Source organism: Leucoraja erinacea, chromosome 12, assembly GCF_028641065.1.
Source record: "Leucoraja erinacea ecotype New England chromosome 12, Leri_hhj_1, whole genome shotgun sequence".
Taxonomy (NCBI): Eukaryota; Metazoa; Chordata; class Chondrichthyes; order Rajiformes; family Rajidae; genus Leucoraja; species Leucoraja erinaceus.
Window position 1 is genome coordinate 47,420,612 of NC_073388.1, and position 13,108 is coordinate 47,433,719.

Here is a 13,108-nt window from a genome sequence, read left to right on the forward strand (position 1 = left end):
ATAGATGTAAAACACAATGACTGGAGATGTGCGTTATCCAACTAAGGGCAGAAATCAGAATCGTGTTCAAGTTCAAGTTACATTTATTGTCACATGCACCAATTGGTGCAGTGAAATTTAAGTTACCATGCAGCCACACAAATAAAATAAAATGAACACAACACTATAGAATTTAACATGAACATCCCCCACAGCAGAATCACCGTTTCCCACTGTGAGGGAAGGCAATAAAATTCAATCATCTTCCACTTGTTCACCCATAGTTGGAGCCTATTAAGCCCTCCGCAGTTACTGCTACGGGCAGCCCGATATTCAGGCCCTCTCGCCGGGATGATCGAAGCACTGACGTCGAAATGGAAGAACATTATCAGCGGCTTGGAGTTTCCGAATCGGCCTCTTCTTACCGCGGCGGCTTCCGAAGTCCACAGGCCGAACTGGGCGGAGCTCCAATCTTTATTGACATGACACCATAATAAATATATTGCAGACATTTTTTTTTAATGGGTTGGCACGGTGGCGCAGCGGTAGAGTTGCTGCCTTACAGCACCACAGACCCAGATTTGATATAGAATTTGTACGTTCTCTCTATGACCACATGGGTTTTCTCCGGATATTCAGGTTTCTCCCACATCCGAAAGAAATGCAGGTTAATTGGCTTCTGTAAATTGTCCCTGGTGTATGGTAGATTGTTGGTCAGTGTGGACTTCCATATATATGTTCTCTATATCCTTATAACTATGAAACTCTGATCTTGGATGTGTGTGTGTGTGTGTGTGTGTGTAATTATTTGTTTGTGTGTTGTCACATCTTCTTGAAAATACGACGGGATAACGGTAAAATCTTTACATATTCCGGTAGAGATTTACCCCCTGGAGTCGAAAATCGACATCTGAAAAATTTGTGCTTTATTTCTCAAGTTATTTATGAAGAAGTTCACAAATTTGATAAAACTTTGAAAATAAACAAGATGGTCTCGCTGATGACATCACAATGGGTCTGCTGCGAGCGGCCGGTGATGTTCCACGCGCTGCGAGTGATGTCACTCCCCGCCGCCAAACTCGCAGTCCTTTTGGTTGACGTCCGATCCCCCCCGCTGCTACCCCGCTTCTCCCCCCCCCCCCCCCCCCCCCCCTCTCCTCACCCCTCCCCCCCCCTCCCCCCCCCCTCCCACACCCCCTTCTCCCCGCCTCTCCCCAAAAATCAAGGGAGGTGCGGTTAGTGTGGTGGTGGGTGTGGTGTGTGTGTGTGACGCCGCAGGTCACCCCCCCCTCCCACCTCTCCCTCCATCCTCTCCCCCTCTCCCCCCCTCTCTCTTCCCCATCCTCTCTGCCCCCTCCTCTCCCTCCCTCCCTCCTCTCTCTCCCCTCTCCCTCCCTCCCCCCTCCTCTCTCTCCCGCCCCTCTCTACTCTCTCTCTCCCCCCCCCCCCCCCTCTCTACCCCCCCTCTACTCCTACCCCTCACTCCCCTCTCTCTCCCCCTCCTCCTCTCCAAAGCCCCTCATCTCCCCCCTACTCTCCCTCTCCCCCCCCCCTCCCTCCTCCCCTTTACCCCCCCTCTCCCCTCCTACCCCCCTCTCATCACTTCCCCCTCCTCTCCCCTCCTCCTCCTCTCCCTATCTCTCCCCCCATCGCCTCTCCCCCTCCTCCTCTCCCATGCCCCTCTTCCCCCTCTCTCTCCCCCCCCCCTCTGCCCCCTCTCCTACTCCCCTCTCTCCCCTCCTTCTCCCCTCCTCTACGTCCTCCCCCCTACCCTCCCCCTACCACCCCCTCTCTCCCCCTTTCCACCCCCTCTCTCCACCCTCCTCCCTCTCTCTGTCTCTGCCCCTCTCTCTCTGCCTCTGCCCCTCTCACTTTACCCCCCACCCCCCCTCCGTCTTTAGACGCGTCTGTGAGTTGGGGGCTATGTGGATGGGGTGGGGATGGGGGTCAAAGGAGCCAATAAATAACATTAATACAATATCAAGGGGGTGGTTACTGTGTGTGTGTGTGGGGGGGGGGGGGGGGGGGGGCGTGATGGTTTAGTGTGTGTGACGCCACAGGACGCCCCCCCCCCCGCAACCACGCATTGAGGGGACGGGATCCAACGGCTCCCACTTGGTCTAGTATTTCTTAATTTCATTGAACCATATATTTGGTTGAATACGCGGCATTATATTCATCTTGTTTCAACAATCAAAGGGTTAGGTTGATTAATTTATTTGTGCAGAGCAGTGATGGAAGTCTGACTCTTGCCTTGTTTCTATTTTTCTCTCTCTGTATATATATATATATATGCATAACAGCATGAATTATAATCTGATTTCCATACATGAATATACTACGGTCATTTGTGTGCTGCACCTGTTGATCAGAGCCTGGCTCTACTGTGGAATGTAATTAGGAATGTAAATTAGCCTAACCTTATTCATACCTAATCCAATTTAAAGCATAAATGTTGCATTCAAGTGTAAGTTAAAAGACTCGCTGCAGTATGCACCAGATTGCACAATTTCAAGCTGAAAAATGCAAAAGCTCCATACTGTAGGAGGGGGGATACCCCCTCTCACACCTCCGTCCCTCAGACACTACGCTCCCTCGCAATTTCTCACACAAAAACTCTCACCCAATGTTGGCAGCCCAGTCATACTTTCCCAAATGTATTCGTCTTCGTATCTTCATACCCGAGTAAAAATCGGAGAAATATTAATAGAGGTACGTCTACACTGAAACATGACAATTTTGCGTAAAGTGTATGTGTAATCAATAGTAGGGAGACTGGGCTACGTCCAACTGCAATTTTGTGTAGTCTGGGGTAGAGCTGTGCCTCAACTAAGGGCATAGCTTCAAGGCAGAGGGGCAATGCTTGCAGGAGATGTGTGGCGCGGCCGCGACTGGTGGTGCTTCTTGCAGTGCCTGCTGTTGCTCGGTACTACAGCCATGGAAAAGGGGCAGACATGAGGGAACAACCCGAAGCTGCTGATGACAACCGTGCACTCCTGCACAAAGATCGTAGTATCTTTCAAAGATCCTAAAGCGAGCAAGGTAGTCCACTCGACGAAAAAGACGTAGGACGGTCATGGGCAGATTCGTGGGTAATTTAAGGCCCCATTTCCGTAACCGGCTTCCGTCTCCGCACCAAAGATCCCATAGGGTGATAGTACGGAGACGGAAGCCGGTTACGGAAACATCCTCGTAAAAATAAAAGTTATTTGGTAAAAATCTTCTCCTCATTTTCAGAATTTTAATTTATTAACACAAACTGTTCTCCCCCGCAACGTTGATTACACTGCGAGTCGGGTATGGTCGGGTTACGGAAATGGATGAAAAAAAGGCCCACGTTCCGTTGCGTACTACACGTCAGCCCATTGCATTTAGCAGGAGTGGGGTATCGTGCTCCGCTATAGGATCCAGCGCGCCGTGACGTCACCCGGGCATTGCGTGCAGAACGCCGTGACGCCAGTCGGCGTGGCGCACGCGGATTGAGCGGTGACTGCGCGCGCAGCTGGGCCTGAGGTGCGAGTAGAGCGTGAGCGGTAAGTGTTGGCGCGGCGGCGGCTCCGTGTCCGTGGCTCGGCCTCCTCCCTCCACCCCGTGCTGCCCTGAGACATCGCCAGGCCTCCCTCCCTCCCTCCACCGGGCCACAGACATCGCCAGGCCTCCTCCCACCCCCCCATCACCCGCCACCGGGCGGATGTTACCCCGCGTCCCGGGGCCACTGCTCCGCTCCCGCCTCCACAGCCGTCGTTTGCTCCGCGCTGTTTTATTTCGTTTCCTTTCAGTAACAGGAGGCCGTTCGGGCCATCGAGACTGTGCTTTGGGATCCCGAGTGGGTGAAGCCTGTAGTTCGACCCCTGCAGTCTGGAGCCGGGCCAAGCTCAGCCAGAGCTGCCCGGCCCGGCCCGGTCCCGCGCGTCTTCCTCACATTGCCCTTGTTTGCAGCCGCCTCCGTGACCCGGCCGCCCGCCCGCCCGCGCTGGAGCCATTCCTCCCCGGCTCCCCACCGCCACCCCAACCAGAGTGGGGACCTGGCCTCCCATCTACCTTATTAGAGATCTATGAACTATCTTTTTTCAGACTTTTTCTTGCACTAAATCTTGTACCTTTATCCTTTACCTGTACCCTGTGCACGGCTTAATGGACTGGATAGCACACAACAAAAAGGTTTTCACTGTACACTTGATAATAATTAAACAAAACTAAACTAGTCTGAATAGAAGTGATTTATTGAAAGGCTTCATCATAATCAAACTTAATTCCGTTTAATGAAATAATTCCATTATGGGCCACTGATAACGATCATTAGGATTTAACTGACCATTTTCTAGTATTGGTTGATAAATCCCCAAGGGTTGGATGAGACCCATCTCAGGATGATAATAGAAGCAAGGGACAAGATAGCTGGGTCCCTGACAGACTTTTGCATCTTCTATAGCAACAGGTGAGGTACCGGAAGTCTGGAGGATTGCTAATGTTGTTCCTTGATTTGAGAAAGGCAGCAGGTAGCAGGTGGTAGGGGAATTAAAGATAGACACAAAATGCTGGAGCAACTCAGCAGGACAGGCAGCTTCTCTGGAGAGAAGGAATGGGTGACGTTTCGGGTTGAGACCCTTCAGAGGCGGTAGGGAAATTAATGCAGACAATTCTATGGGGTTAAGGTACTTTTGAAGAAACATGTAGACTTTTGAAGACACACAGCCAACACAGTTTATACAAACAGGGAATGGACTTGGTAGTTGGGAGATCCAGTGAACGGGAAGGAGAAATTCTAGTATTTGCGATACTATAGGACTTTATTTATCCCCAGAGGAAAATTGATCTGCCTACAGTCATAAAAACACAAAAAAACATACAATTAAAGTGACGAGTGGAAAGGATTGGGGATGTGCAAAGATTGGGATGGGGACTCGGTCTCAGACTACCATGACAGAAGGAGAGGAGTTGTACAGTTTGATAGCCACAGGGAAGAAGTATCTCCTGTGGCATTCTGTCCTGCATCTTGGTGGAACCAATCTGTTGCTGAAGGTACTCCTCAGGTTGACCAGTGTGTCATGGAGGGGGTGAGCTGTATTGTCCAGGATGCTTCACAGTTTGAGAAGCATCCTCCCTTCCAAGACCACCTCCCATGAATCCAACTCCGCCCCCAGGACGGATCCAGTTTTCCGTTTGTTTGTTAATTCTATTGGCGTCCGTGGACTTCGCCCTGCTGCCCCGGCACATGGCAGCAAAGAAGATGGCACTGGCTACCAACGATTGGTAGAACATTTGCAGCATCTCACTGGAGACGTTGAAAGAGCAGAGTCTTCTCAGAAAGTACAGCCGGCTCTGTCCCATATTGTACAGGGCCTCAGCGTTCCTGGACCAGTCAAGTTTACTGTCCAGGTAAACTCCAAGGTACTTGCACTTCTTGGTCAACTACATATCCACACATTGATGGAGACTGGGGACAGGGTACTCTCCTGAAGTACACCACTAGCTCTTTAGTCTTGTCGGGGTTGAGTTGCACGTGATTCAGCCCACACTCAACAAAGTTGTTGACTACACCTCTGTATTCAGCTTCCCTCACTGATTCAGTGCCTAAAATCATGCTGACGAGCCTTAATTGGCCAGTGAGTTTCCCAATGCATGTATATCTTATCCCTTTGAATCCTCTCGAGTAACTTTCCAACCATAGATGTTCTGCATTCTGATCTGTAATTCCCGGGTTTTTCTTTGCAGCCGTTAAATAGAGACATAATATTACCACCTTGCAGTCTTCCACTTCACCTTTGCCTAACGATGATTCAAATCTCTCAACTAGGACTCTTGCAATTTCTTCTCCAGTTTCATACAGTGTCCTTGGATGTATTTAACTAGGCCCAGGAAATTTATCTACCATCATACATTTTAGGACACCTAGTAACTCCTCGTGTACAATATGGACTGTCCTCAAGACATCATCATTAACTTTCCCAAGTTCATTAACCTTATGGCAAACTATGGCAAAAACAGGACAAATATTCTCTGAGGACCTTGTCCTTCTACGGCTCCACACGTAGATGATCAAGTTAGTTTCTGAGGTGCCCGATGCACTCCTTTAATATAAATGAAATCTCTTTGGATTCTTCTTGATCATCTGCCAGAACCACATTGAGCCCCTTTTTTGTCCTGATTTCCTCCTTAAATATGCCCGTCAAGCCCCCTATACTCGAGGGATACTTTTGATTCTAGCTGCCAAAATCTGACCCAGGCTTCCTTTTTTTCCTGAGCAGAGGCTCAATTCTATCTCATCATCCAAAGTTCCATCTGCCTTACCTTCACAAAATGCAGGGACATGCATATCTTGTGCTATCACTGTCACACCTCTGAAAGTATGCCCATTTCCGGACATCCTTTGCCTGCAAATAACCTACTTGTACCCAGTCTTGACTGATGAAGGCAAACTTACCATATGCCTTATTTTACACTAATTGTGTTGCCACTTTCAGAGAGCTATGGATTTGGATTTAAGATCTCTCTACGTAAATGCTGTTAAGGGTTTTGCCAATAATTGTGTACTTTCCTCTTGCATTTGACCTCCCAAAGTGCACCACCTCAATTTCCTCAGATTAAACTCCATCTGTCATTTATTGGCCAGCCTTCCTCGCGCTCTACAGCTCCACCATGTCAACCACAAACTTAGTAACAAATCTATCTACATTTACATACAAGTCGTTTATATATATCACAAACAACTGAAAGCCGAGCACAGATGATTGCAGAGCACCACAGGCCGCGGAATAACACCGTTCCATCCCATCCTTGTCTTTTATGCATAAGCCAGTTCTGTATCCAAAGATTAGGTCATCATGGATCCCGTGCATACCTGAAAGTGGCGTCGCAGGTAGATTAGGTGGTGAAAAAGGTTTTTGGCACTCTGGCCTTCATCAATTAGAGGATTAAATATTGAAGTTGGGACATTAAGTTATTGTACAAGATGTTGGTGAGTCTGCACTTCCAGTATCACGTTCCTGCTATCGGAAAGATGCAATTAAGCTGGAAAGGGTGCCGAGAAGATTTACAACGATGTTGCCAGGACTCGAGGGCCTGAGTTATAGGTCACATTGGGCAGGCTTAGACTTTATTCCTTTTAAGTGCAGGAAGCAGGGATGTATGTAGTATTTTTCCTAGGCAAGGGGGATCAAGATCTATAGGTGAGGGGAGGGCATAGATAGATTTATGGTGAGGGGATAGATAGGAACCCGAGGGGCAACTTTTTGGCAGATAGTTGGCAAATAATAACGATAACAACATCCAAAAGCCATTTGGACAGATATGTGAAAAGGAAGGGTTGAGGGGGATATGGCCAAACACAGGCAAATGGGACTAGCCCCGATGGGGCATGTTGGTCGGCATGGACAAGTTGGGCCGAAAGGTCTATTGTGACGTTCTCAAATGTTCTGCAGCATCAGTCAAATGGAAAATAGATCTTGAGAAAGCTGCACCACCTGAAGTGCCAATAGTTAAAAAATATTATAAATATGTCAAATTCTCTTCCCAATTCATTCCAATTATTCACTTACGACTTTTTTTTTAAAAGAAATTTCGCTTGGAGGGCTGTAATGATGGCAGCCGAGGCAAAGGGAAAGAGAAGGGGTTCAAGGCAGCCAAAATGTGCTTTCTGTAAACTAAATAAAGAGGAACATTGTGGCCAGTTATTAATTGCCCAAAGCCAGAAGATGGCAGCACATCACAGATGTATGGTAAGTATAGACAAGCAATAATACCTCTTCAATCTAATCAATAATTTAGGATATTGTTTGTGCTTTTCCATATTCAGACCTTTTAGAAATTGAGTAAGGTGCTGATTATTCTATGCTGTTGAGTTACTGGTGTTGTGTAAGCCTTGCACCTGTGAATGTTCAAGAATTTGTCAAGAGTAAGTCTTGGTCTCACGTTCCCGATTCAAGCGGTGATTTGGCATGTTAAACGTCAAATTGACTTGGCCCCATTGAGTGTGTGAGAGCATTTAATCTGAATTGCTGAGACAACAGTGCAGCCCAGGAGCAGGTCTTTGGCCCACATTGTCTATGTCATCATGACGCCAATTTGAACTGATCCCATCTAGTATAGATCCATCCATTCCCTATTTGTTCATGTGCCTGGCCAAATTCCTTTTAAATGGTGCTATTATACCCGTTTCCACCACTTCCCCTGGCAGTGCATACAGGCAACTGTCGTCTTTACCACCGTATATAATGGTGCTGCCACTTTAGGCAAACAATAGACTTGTTAACGCCAAGTACCCCCTGTGTATCGTGCTCTTGAGTTTCCTGCCATTCATCGTATACTTTGCTCTGAAATTTAAACGGTAAAGGACAATAGTAAGCACTGTTCCTACCATTTCTATACGCCATTTTACTGCCCATTTTTCCAACTAGTCTTTTTTCTTCATGTTTTGAAAATCTTCATTATCCACAACTGATAATTTTTCTGTCATGTGGTGTCAAACCACCTATATTTTCATCCAATTCAATTATACATCACAAACATTAAAAGAGAGCACATGCCTGTGGATCACATGCTTTCGCTTGGTCTAGTTTCCTTCTGTTGCCAGTTTGATGTGGAGAAGAGCTTCCACGCCGACACTTATCTGTCGGTCTTATCTTCATTTTTGTGCTGAAGTCCATGAAGGTATCTCTTGGGTAGGAACAGTGCCTGCTATGTTAATGTGGTGCAAGCAGAATGGGCTCCCTTGGAATGATTGTGAAGAATGGTAAGTAAACCATTTTAGCTCAATTCACATAATTGCTTTTAATTGTATCTTAATGTGCAATTATATATATATATATATATAATTTAAAACAAATGCTGATTGTTTGATAAAACTGGAAGTAGTGATATGCTATAATCAATATCCATCTGGAGTGTAGTTGGCCATTGATTTTAGTAGCAGCCTGATGATGACTGCCATGTTAAATGTATTGGGACCCAATCTCTCTTTGAAAGACTGTACCTGGGACCATCGAGTTTCATAGAGTTGTAAAGCAAGGAAACTGGCCTTTTGGCCCAACCCATCAATACCGACCATGATGGTTAAATCTGCTAATTCTATTTACCTGTGCTTGGCCCATATCCCTCTAATCTTTTCTATCCGTGTACCTGTCCAATTACACTGTGATTGTACAGATCGCTACAACCCCCCTCTCTCAGTTTTTTTCTACATACCACCCACTTACTGTGGAAAAACCTGTTACCATGTTCCCCTTTAAATCTTTCCCCTCTTGTCCTAATCCTATACTGTCCAGTTTGAGATTCCCCTACTCTACGGATAAAAGACTGTTTATCCACCCAGTCTATTTTCATCATAATTTAAAATTTTTCTAAAGTCACCTCTCAGCCTCCAAGGCTACATTGAGAACAAGACCCAATCCATTCAAACTCTCTGCATCTAAAGACAGTAATAATGATAATAATAATACATTTTATTTGCGGGCGCCTTTCAAAGTCTCAAGGACACCTTACAGAAATTAACAAGAGTAAAAAAACCATATAGTCGGAGTAAAATAAATAATAAGGACATCACCAATACACAAATTAAAGACAGAATTCGCTCCAAAGACAAAAAATCAAAAACACAATGTGAAGAGAGAGCAGCGGCAGCTAAACCGCGCCAGCGTACATTCTCCCTTCCGACAGCCATCTTGGACACAAACTAACATATTCACTTACACACACAAAAATCATCCCCCCACAATGGTCACCACTGTGGGGGAAGGCACAATGTCCAGTCCCCATCCCCAGTTCTCCCAAAGTCAGGCCTATTGAGGCCTCCGCTGTTGCCTCTACGGAGGCCCGATGTTCCTGGCCGTTCTGGTCGGGTGCTGTATTCCTGTGAATCTATTTTGCATCTCCTCTAGGTTAATTATATCCTTCCAAAAGTGTAGCAGAACTGCACACAGTTCACCAAACACAACTTAACTAGCAAATGGTGTAACAGTAACAGGAATTCCTAGCTCCCTGGCTCATTGCCTTGTCCAATGAAAGCAAACCCACTGTACGCCTTCACTCAGTCTACTTTTGTCACATCTTTCAAAGACCTACATATTATATCCCTAGGTTACAATTACTGTTCAATTACACTCCCAAGTTTTGTAGACAGTGAAGATGGTTATCAGTTGGGCAAGTGAGTTGAGGAATGGCCAATTTAGTTTAATTCAATTACGTATGAGCATTTGTATTTTGGGAGGTTTAACCAGGGTAAGACCAATAGAGACGAATCCAGAGTCACCAGTCATTTTCCACTATTACCCTCTGCTCCTTCCATGAACCCAATTCTCTATCCATTCAGGTATCTATTCTTGGATCGCAAGTAGTCCTTGCCTTTTCAACTGCAAATAGATCCTGTCCCTCACAGTCCTGTCCAGGAACCTTTCCACCATAATGAAATACCCACTAAGGTTGTAGTTCCCTGTAGTTTTTCCTCGTAGTCCTTGTTAAAGGCCAAGCATTAGCCGTCTTCAAGTATCTCACCCATAGCGAACAAAGACACAAAAATCTTTGTTAGGCCCATCGCCTTTTTATTTGCGCCCCCAACACCCTGGTCAGTTCGCTGGGATTTATCCACCAGTACGCTGTTAGGTTGCATATCAGCATGGTCTGGGAACAGCGCGGCCCAAAACCGCACAAAATAGCAGAGAGTTGTAGATGTAACTCAGTCTATCGCAGACCAGACTCCCTACCATTGACTCCATCTATGCTTCATGTCATCCCGAGAGGTCAGCGAACATAACCAAAGACCTTTCCCATACCGAACATCCATGCTCCAATTGGGCAGGAGACATAGATGCTTGAAAGTGCGCTCCACCAGCCTTGGGAACAGCTTCTTCCCCTTTTTCATGAGACATATATACGGTCCTTCCATTAGCTCGGGTACCTCTGATTCACCTCTACTCCATTGTGGACATTGATGTCTTTCTCGGGATATTTCTGCTATAATGTTGAGAACTATATTCTGCACACTGCATTTTTCTCTTTGCTCAACTAATGTATTTGAGTTCTGTTCGATTGTATTCATGTATGTATTATCTGATATGATTGGATAGCACACAAATCTCTACCTACCTACTCTCACTCTATCTACATGGCAATAATGAACCTAAACCTTTAAGTTCTGAAGGAGCACCATTGTTCGGGGGCAGACCATTCCCTGGAAAATCTGCTTATCCCCTGATCTCATTTGTCATGATTTCATAAGAGACCATGACCTCCATGCCAAGTACTTGCCATGTGTTAAACTAAGAATTTCAATGTTGTAATTTACAGTGCCCTCCATAATGTTTGGGACAAAGACCCGTCATTTATTTATTTGCCTCTGTACTCCACAATTTGAGATTTGTAATAGAAAAAAAATCACATATGGTTAAAGTACATTGTCAGATTTTAATAAAAAGCCATTTTTATACATTTTGGTTTCATATACATAGACAGTAGGTGCAGGATCATTCGGTCCTTCGAGCCAGCACCGCCATGCAATGTGATCAAGGCTGATCATCCACAATCAGTACCACGTTCCTGCCTTCTCCCCATATCCCTCGTATTAAGAGCTCTATCTAACTCTCTTAAAAGCATCCAGAAAATCGGCCTCCACTGCCTTCTGAGGCAGAGAATTCCACAGATTCACAACTCTCTGGGTGAAAAGGTTTTTCCTCATCTCTGTTCTAAATGGCCTATCCCTTATTCTTAAACTGTGGCCCCTGGTTCTGGACTCACCTAAAATCGGGAACATGTTTCAATGCCTCTAGTGTGTCCAATCCCTTAATAATCTTATAAGTTTCAATAAGATTCCCTCTCATCCTTCTAAATTCCAGTGTATACAAGCCCAGTTGCTCCATTCTTTCAACATATAACAGTCCCGCCATCCTGGGAATTAACCTTGTGAACCTACGCTGCATGCCCTCAATAGCAAGAATGTCCATCCTCAAATTTGGAGACCAAAACTGCGCACAATACTCCAGGTGTGGTCTCACTAGGGCCCTGTACAACTGCAGAAGGACCTCTTTGCTCCTATACCCAACTCCTCGTGTTATGAAGGCCAGCATGCCATTAGCTTTCTTCACTGCCTGCTGTACCTGCATGCTTACTTTCAGTGACTGATGAACAAGGACACCCTGATCTCATTGTACTTCCCCTTTTCCTAACTTGACACCAGTCGGATAATAATCTGCCTTCCTGTTCTTGCCACCAAAGTGGATAACCTCACATTTATCCACATTAGACTGCATCTGTCATGCATCTGCCCACTCACCCAACCCGTCCAAGTCACCCTGCATCCTCATAACATCCTCCTCACTGTTCAAATTGCCACATGTACAAATAACAGCAGTATTTATACATAGTCGTCGTCGTCGTCCCCCCCCCCCCCCCCACCATTTCAAGCAATAAAATAGTGATGTTTAGTATTTTGTTGCATATCCTTTGCATACAGCGACTGCTGAAAGTCTGCGATTCATGGACATCATGTTACTCAGTGTCTTTCTGGTGTTGCATCTGCCTTTGCATACAGCCATGTTTGAACTTGAGTCTGCGATTCTGGACACTTCATTCATTATTCTACTACTCATCAGTAGTTGTATCTCAATGGTGAGTTCCTTCAGCAGCCATACATGCCCAGGCTATAACACCCCAACCACCGTGTTTCGCAAATAGAAACATAGACATAGAAACATAGAAAATAGGTGCAGGAGGAGGCCATTCGGCCCTTCGAGCCAGCACCGCCATTCATTGTGATCAGGGCTGATCGTCCCCTATCAATAACCCGTGCCTGCCTTCTCCCCATATCCCTTGACTCCACTAGCCCCTAGAGCTCTATCTAACTCTAGAAACAAGATGAGGTGGTATGCTTTGGATCTTGGGCAGTTACTTCTCTCCTCCATACTTTGCTCTTGCCATCACTCTGATATAAGTTAATCTTTATCTCATCTGTTCACAAGACCTTTTTCCAGAACTGGTTGCTCTTTTAACTACTTCTTGGCAAACTAACCCGACCATCCTATTTTTGCAGCTAACCAGTGGTTTGCATCTTGTAGTGTAGCCTCTGTATTTCTATTCATGAAGTCTTCTGCAAATTGTGGTCATTGACAAATCCTCACTTGACTCCTGAAGAGTGTTTCTG

The 13,108-nt window shown here is 45.9% G+C and overlaps 1 protein-coding gene across 1 annotated transcript in view; it reads left to right on the forward strand.

Moving 5' to 3' along the window:
* The first annotated feature begins 4,022 nt into the window (after window positions 1-4,022).
* phf6 (PHD finger protein 6) overlaps window positions 4,023-13,108 on the forward strand; it is a 45,037-nt gene continuing 35,951 nt past the window's right edge. The window contains 2 exon segments of the mRNA XM_055644094.1: window positions 4,023-5,370; window positions 7,535-7,697. Coding sequence (XP_055500069.1) covers window positions 7,557-7,697 — 141 coding nt within the window. The 5' untranslated portion in view covers window positions 4,023-5,370; window positions 7,535-7,556.